General features: G+C 42.5%; 1 protein-coding gene across 1 annotated transcript; it reads left to right on the top strand.

Moving 5' to 3' along the window:
* Positions 1-3772: 3772 nt before the first annotated feature.
* LOC135598239 (B-box zinc finger protein 20-like) lies at positions 3773-5405 on the top strand. Its single transcript, XM_065091797.1, has 3 exons — positions 3773-4384; positions 4473-4871; positions 5000-5405. Exons 1-3 carry the CDS (start codon positions 4199-4201, stop codon positions 5255-5257), a joined length of 843 nt encoding a protein of 280 aa, XP_064947869.1. The 5' UTR covers positions 3773-4198; the 3' UTR covers positions 5258-5405.
* Positions 5406-7983: the final 2578 nt, after the last annotated feature.

Raw genomic sequence — 7983 nt, 5'->3', positions numbered from 1 at the left:
CAGCTGCGCAATTGATGTTAATAATTGGATATTACTATTTACAATCATATTTTAAAAAAATTAATATCTCAAAATTATCCTTTAGTAAATGGACATAAATACTCTTTTTCTTTCTCATCTTTGTCTTCCTCCTCTTTTATTTTTTGTTCTCTCCCTCTTCTTTCTCTTTTTCCTTCTCATCCTCTAATTTTTCATGCTCTTCCTCCTCCAAGGATAATATCTGATGGGGCAATGATCAACGATAGCGATAGGGAGCATGGACAAAAGGATAACAATTAGTCGTAAGCACACAGGATGATGATCGATGGGGAGCACAAGCTAGGTAGAACGAAAGAGAGCATGGGTTGGGTCGTAATCAACGACAAGCAACGATCGTCATGGGTTGGGTCGTAATCAGCGACAATTAACGACCGCCGAGGAGCATGAGTTGGAGGGTAGTAATCAATATCAAGTTGGGGGGTGACGTTCAACACCAAAAAAAAAAAAAAAAGCATGCAGAATAAAAGGAAGGGAAAAAAATAAAATAAAATTAGAGTTAGAGGGGTTATAAATAACAAAATGTTTATTTTATTAATATTTAAAAATAGTATAAATAGTAAGAAAAAAAAAAGGGGCTTAAGATCCTAGTAATTTAGCTTTCTAATATGGTTCAATTCTTAAAGATTTGTCCCACCTGCTACCATAACATGATTCTGATACTGTGATCGTCCATTGGTGGTTAGCCATTGACCATTGACCATTTGCCATGTAGTTACGCAAACTCTCAAGCTTGTTATATCCGAGACAGGTAATCCCCACCCAAATCCAAGGTTCTCTCTCGAGCTCATCCATGACATAAGCCAAGCCATCGATGGACCACCCCATGTGCACGATTTCTTACACTTGGCTGCACGGCACCCAACTAAGTAGCCCAATATTTTATCATGACATAATACCAAGCTTTGGAGATGATGATGGTTATGACAATGACAATGACCCAAAAGGATGTGCCAAAAGGAGGATGCCATTAACGTAAAATATTGTTGACTAAGCTTATCAACTTCAAAGGCAATTAAATATTTATGATCGTGGAAGATAATATTTAGTTGATTAGCGAATGACAATTTAGGAGGTACAATGATTAGGCAGAAAGTGATTGAGACTCAATTGAGTTCGAGTACATTAGGTGTCATGAAATCATTTGCCTACTGTTGCAGCACGCACCGGCAAATTAATAGATCGTCCTAATTGTTGAAAGTATTTGTTATTGAATACCTTTCTTGCTTGATCCAACATATTTATATTCATATAAAATAAAACCATACATATGTACACATGTATCTGAAAGAAATTTGTGTCCAGCTTTGACCCTTCAGTATGCCAAAAAGTACATGCAATTATCAACCATCAACATACAACAACAGAGTCTACATGTGCTTCACATTTCTCATTTCCCAATCAATCATGTGGTACCTTAGTATCCATCTGAGTTTGACCCGTAAACCTAAAAAGTCTTTGCATCTAATTTCAAATCTATCTTATGATACTAATATTTCAAATCAATCGGAACTCGATACATCTGTCATATCCATTATTATCTTTGTAGGAGGTTGATAGAAGAATATTTTTTGAAATATTTCATCGAAAATAATTGAAGAAAATAATAGAAGATAAGAATAATCATTGAAGAAAATTTATAGAAGAAATGAAAATACTTCAATACATTAACATATTCCCTCTCCTATTTATACAAATTAGGAGAAAAAATTTTCCTCAACAGAATAAAGAGATTTCCTCGTATAATTGAGAAAATCTTATCTTCTATCAATAATTCTAACACTATTACGATGCTTTTATTATGAAATATTTTTAACACTATTATTACGAAATATTTCATAATAATAATTCATCGAAAATAATTCTAACACTATTTTTTGAAATATTTCATCAGAAATAATTTTAACACTATTATGATACTAATATTTGAAATCAATCGAAACTCGATATATCCGTCATTTCCATCATCTTCGATAATATTCTTTATACAAAGTCAATTCGAAGATATTTAGGAAGTGGATCTTTCATGATGTAAATGGATGATTAAACTAAGACTTTTCACATTTTTAGGATAATTATTTTTTCTACTATTCATACAAAAAATACAAAAATTTACTCATGCATAAAGAAAATGAATGAATTAGCAACTACTAGTCATTTATTCACAAGCAATCAATCACTCATAGTGATGTTGACTTTCCAAAAAGCTTTACATCTCCCACTGTTACAAATGACTACACAGCCGAACATGATATGTCACCCGTGACATGAAGCATCCAAATCCATAGTGCTTGCTCTCACGAAGAGCAACACATGGGACATGATACGTGATCGAAGTGAATGGAGTATTCTGTACTGTCTTGCCGACTAAGTTAAAGCAAGTGTAGGCGAGCATGAGCACAACACGCCAAGCTGTGTCTTTTCCCCATGCTTGGGTGGGTCCAACATGAGTTGTTTCCTATCACTATTATCCAGCAGTTGCTGCACTAAATGCACGAAAAATATCAGGATGCAAAAGGTAGAAGACAATTGCAGAGTGGAAGGATGAGCCAATCATGATTAGGATTTCAATGTCCCGATTGGTTCTCAGTTAGTCCATTTTGTGCACTGTACTTTGCTTGGTATTCATTCTTGTGCACACATAGGCCACCATGGGTGCTGTTACACATAATAGAGTGCACAAATATTACTTGTTCAAGGCATCAATCACCTCAACCCAAAAGCATGTGAGAGAGAGACAGAGAGAGAGAAAGTAATAGGAACTATTATTATATGTCCAAGGTCTGATGTGTATCATCATACGCCAAAAAATCTTCTTTCCAAAGAGGTACTATGTGAAACTATTATATCTCTCGGGTTTAATATTGACCGTTGAAACATAGATTTAAGTCAAATAAGAATAATTCTCTTTTTAGGTGATACTATTTACGATTTGATGTTTAAAACTGATTTATTATAGTTGTGATCGATAATAGTTAAGATAATTACACGAGAAAATATCATAGTTTTGTTAAGAAAAATCTCGAAGCATCCTTCTTCGTTTCATTTCTATCATCGTATCATAGCTACGATATTTTTCGCACAGGAATTCACTGTGTCAGCTGAATGCTTTCATGTTTCTCGGAGAGAAGGAACGATCATGTCACAGCAGCACCTGTCAAGAAGATTTTGGACATCAATGCACGTAAAAATAGGCCTGCAGGCATCTGAGACATGTCTCCTCCCATGTTCCCCTTCGTCTACGTGACCTTACCTGAAACCTATGAGTTTGGGAACTCGTTACGTGATTCCTTACAGATGCAAACACCTCCCCAGCTCGCAAGAGGCCAACCCCCCCATTGCTTTTGTTCGGACGACCAGTCTCTCTTCCAGTCTTCTCTCTCGAGTACGATTCTGGTTGCAGTCTCGATAGAGTAATCAAAAGGAGCTTTCTGTGGTGCTGAAGTGCGTCCCACTTCACCGCAGATGGTGGTTTCCAGTCTCCCGATAACAGCATTTGGGAGTTCCTCTTATCGTATCTTTGTCCCATGTGGCGCACAGCTGAGCGGAAGACAGAGAATCCACATGCTCTGATGCTGCGGAGGCAAGACAAAGGAGGATGGCAAATCGGACGAAGCTGGGAAGGAGGCAAATGGCTGCCCACTCTTGGCTGTGTCTAATAAACTACTCCATTATTGGGCAGCTCAATCAGGGAGCACGTTGGTAGAGGATAAGGTGGGCTTTGAGCCATTGTGTGTGGGGCTGTGCCAGATTGCTTCCTCTTGTCTCGACCCATCTCCAGCTCATTAGATCTTAGAAGAAGGATAAATGGAGCTATAAAAGAGTAGGAATTGGTAATTCTTGTGAGGGAGGGACTGCAGCATCACAGTCAACAAACTGTTCCTTGTTTGAGTCAGTGGAACAGAGTCGAACATGCGTTAATCTCCGAGGAGTAATGTTTCGTTTATCAGATACGGCCATTATCTTGGATACTGAGGATCTTTGGTAGATTAGGATGAGTATTTATGTGAGGGAAAGCGAAGCCTCCATCTCGATAGCATAGATTCCATCTTCCCCTGCCCCTGTGTACTTCTTTGGCTCGTCGGCTTCTACCGGGAAGAACTCGGTTCTAAGGTCCGTTCTCTTCCTCCTCGCTCGCTGCCTTGGAAGCTTCAAGTGCGCGATGAGAATACTGTGCGACGTGTGCGGCGAAGAGGAGGCCTCGGTGTTCTGCTGCGCCGACGAGGCCGCCCTCTGCGGCGCCTGCGATCGGCGGGTGCACAGGGCGAACAAGGTCGCCGGAAAGCACCGCCGCCTCTCGCTCTCCGGCTCCTCCGCGGAGTCACGCCCCGCCTGTGACATCTGCCAGGTTCGTCGATCGCTTTGGCGAATTATGGAGATCGAAGGTTCGATTTTTGGGGCGGGGGATTGATCATTTTGGGTGGTGGGTGTTGCAGGAGAAGCGGGGGTACTTGTTCTGCCACGAGGACCGGGCGATTCTTTGCAGGGACTGCGACGCTTCCGTCCACAGCGCCAGCCATCTCACCATGAAGCACAACCGGTTCCTCCTCACTGGCGCCCGCCTCTCCGCCGCTCCCATCCCCTGCTCTCCCTCCCCTGAGTCGGAGGCGCCGGCGGATAAGGCTACCCCCAAGAACACCGTCACCACGGCCGATCAAAACAAGGCCTCGGTCGCAGATAGCTCCTCCTCCCCCATCGCTTCTACCAGCGCCGCCACCCCGACCACTGCCACCAGCAGCATCTCGGAGTACCTAATCAACATGTGCCCGGGCTGGCGCGTCGAGGACTTGCTGGTCGACGACGCGGCCGTCGTCGCGATGGAAGATTTCTCCAAGGTCCGTCGGCACCCGTCCTCCCTCTGTCTCCTGATCTCCAACCTATCTCTGATTAGATCACGATAAAGATTGGATCTTTCCTCCCCCCCCCCCACGAAGAAGATAAAGATCGAACTTTCGTTGCGCAGGGAGACGATCTGCCGCCGTTCCTGGGGGCCGATCTGGAAGCGGTTGCGGAGAAGTTCCCCGTCTGGGCACCACAAGTACCGCAGTTCCCTCCGCCGGCTCCCCCGGCCGCCGCCACAACCACCGCACGCTACCAGCCTTGGAATACCAGCAAGGAGGCGGGCCGAGAGCGGTGGAGCGAGGACCTGTTCGCGGTGCCTCAGATCTCCCCTGCTTCTACTCCAAGCAAGAGGCCAAGGCACACTCCTTGGTACTACTGACTCAGTTAGCTCTACTACTAGCCTTCAATCTTTGTATCGAGGTTCATGCGATGGGAAGCTTGTTCTGGCTGATGCTTCAGAGCCCTTCGTTGTAAAGAACTCAGAAGCTTCAGAATCATCAAGAGTCATTCATAGATGTTTGCTATCATCCAGTTGGTCTCTTTAATCTTTGCTCAAGGTCTTCATCTTGATATTGTCCTTCCAATCTCCAAACTCTGATCCATTTCATGATTTGGACATGTTGAAGCGTGCGTGTGTGTCTCCAAATTCAACTCATGGGATCCAAATCGATGGAGTGTGAGGTATCAGAAACAGAAACGATCCTTATCTCTGCTTATCCACTCCCAACCCAAAAGGAAGTGCTTCAGAATGATGCAATATCTTATTCTGTGGCACTCATTTAGCTAATGCTTTCTTGAACAGTAAGCTTCGTCAGCACAGAACAAAATGTGTGGATGTCGATCTGCAATTGTGGTGGCCAAACTCTGTGTTCATCCTTTTCTTGAAGAATTTGTGCCAAATCTTTTGGAAAAGGAAAACAAAAATAAAATCACGAGAATCCACACAATATGATTGTGCATATAAAGGAGTTAAAAGAATGAGCCCAAATAGGACCATTGATTTGAACGGGGCATCTAATTAGTAGTACTAACATCACGTCGGATTGGTACTTTTAGTGACTGCGTTCTCTCTATTATTCAACATGCTACACATGAACAGTGTTCTCCACAAACTCCATCCACCAATGTTCTTATGAACAGTATAATACCGTAATTTCACATCTCAGCCGTCAGTATGATCATCTGCTTTCAATATCACCCGTCCGATTGGAATCGGAAGCAAGCACTCTATTTCTTTCAGTTCTTTTACGATACCCTTCTGTTGACTGGGGGTCGCTTTGGACCCACTAAAGAAGCGGATATTTTCTCCAATAAGAAAGCGGGTTGTCGAAAAGCGAGTAGGGAATACATTAACTTGTTCTTTCCAAGCCCACACCCATGCGTCCAACGAATCAACGGTCAAATTACAGCCTTCGGTTCGAACAGCTCTCATCCGACGGCTATCCATTAACCTCACATGTGGGTATATATATCTCTCCTCTCCTGAGCGAGAGGTACAGAGCGGGAAAAGAAGCGTTCGAAGACATCAAGAACGAAACAGAGGGGAGTGAGTTCGGTTCTGCTCCGATCCTTCGCGGAGAGGAAGAGAGAGTGATTTGGAGACGGCGATCGAGGAGGAGATCGAGGTGTCGTCGATGGCGACAGCGGAGGAGGAGATCGTCTACAAGACCAAGGTCGTTCGGTTCGTCGGCTGCGGCATCCCGGAAGACCCTTGCCCTCCCCTCGAAATCTGTGAGCCCTCGCTTCCCTACTTCCTACGATTCCTCGTCCAAACGACCGAACGTGGTTTCGCTTTAGCGTTCTTGAAAGTGTTTTTTGGTCCGATTGACCTGATTTGGTGGGGTTCTTGAGGCATCTGATGGGGGTTTTGTTGCTGAGGAATCATCTTAATTTGAGCCTGGACGTCTCGGAGGTCTCGCTGCAGAAGCTGCTCTCGCTCGTCGCGGAAAGATTGATCGACCCTAACTGCAACGTGCAGGTTTGCATTCTTCGAAACTGGTCCCTATACGAATCTTGGTTCGGAGTTATCTCTTGGTGGACTGATTCTTTCTGTTCTTGCATTTCGAATGAGGATGATGGACATGTCAACAATCGGCAGCAGAACATATCTGAAGCAATTGATCTGCTGCCTCGGCTTGCGGCTGGGATCGATGTAAACGTGCATTTTAGGAAGTGAGTCCAGTCGTTGCTCTCGATTGCAGTTGCAGTTTACCATATGAAGTCGTAATTTCTTTATGCTATAAGCATTTCCTTTGTTCAAGCAAAATTATGGCGTACCCCTTGTTGTTTGTTGTATGTATTTATGTAGGATTAATGATTTTGAGTTCACGCAGGAATAAACTATTTTCAATCTTCTTGATATTGGTCTACATCATGGTTGGATTGTCGATCCCCAGGTAACCTTATTGATCATCTAATCCATCTTAGCTTTTGGCACTCGTTGTATCCCCTGTAGGTCATCTTCTACAAGTGTTCTTTCTCTATGCATCTTGAAGAACTGTGGCATATTCCTTGACATGATGGTTTGATGCCATTCCTTATGTATAAATTTGTTCTGATGATGTGCATTTGCTTACGGTCATCTTTTCATCTTCTGTTTTTTTCCTCTGAAGATATGATTTGCATAGGGTGCTTTGTATTTTTTTTTTTTTTTGTTTATCCAAGATTTTGTTGTGTTCATGTGCATTTATGATGTTGTCGCTTATATATTTCGAATTTTGACTGTATGCTTGTCCTATATTGGTGCTAAATGACTTTGACTCATGTTCTTTATTGCGTAACCTAATTATTGGCAAATTTTAGGATGTATATGGTTTTGTTTGTTTTGATTAATGACTCACACAGTGCCATTTTTGCTGTATAGAAATAATGTTTTAGTGTGGCTATTTCCTTATTCTTATTTCACCCAGTCATTGTTGTTTCTTGATATCAAAATGTATCAACCTTTTTTGTTCTTTTACTTCATGGGGCAAGTCTCTTGTGTAACTAAACATGTTATTTTAGTTGTATTGCTTGTTTAAACAGGTTGCTCATATTTTAGGAGTTCGCTGTATATTTTAGATAGAAATGTACAGCTACCAGTGCTCATTTTGCTACTTTGCTTGA

Source organism: Musa acuminata, chromosome BXJ1-1 (genome assembly GCF_036884655.1).
Source record: "Musa acuminata AAA Group cultivar baxijiao chromosome BXJ1-1, Cavendish_Baxijiao_AAA, whole genome shotgun sequence".
Classification (NCBI taxonomy): domain Eukaryota; kingdom Viridiplantae; phylum Streptophyta; class Magnoliopsida; order Zingiberales; family Musaceae; genus Musa; species Musa acuminata.
The sequence above is the reverse complement of the archived record's forward strand: the minus strand, read 5'-3'. Positions and strand labels throughout refer to the sequence as shown.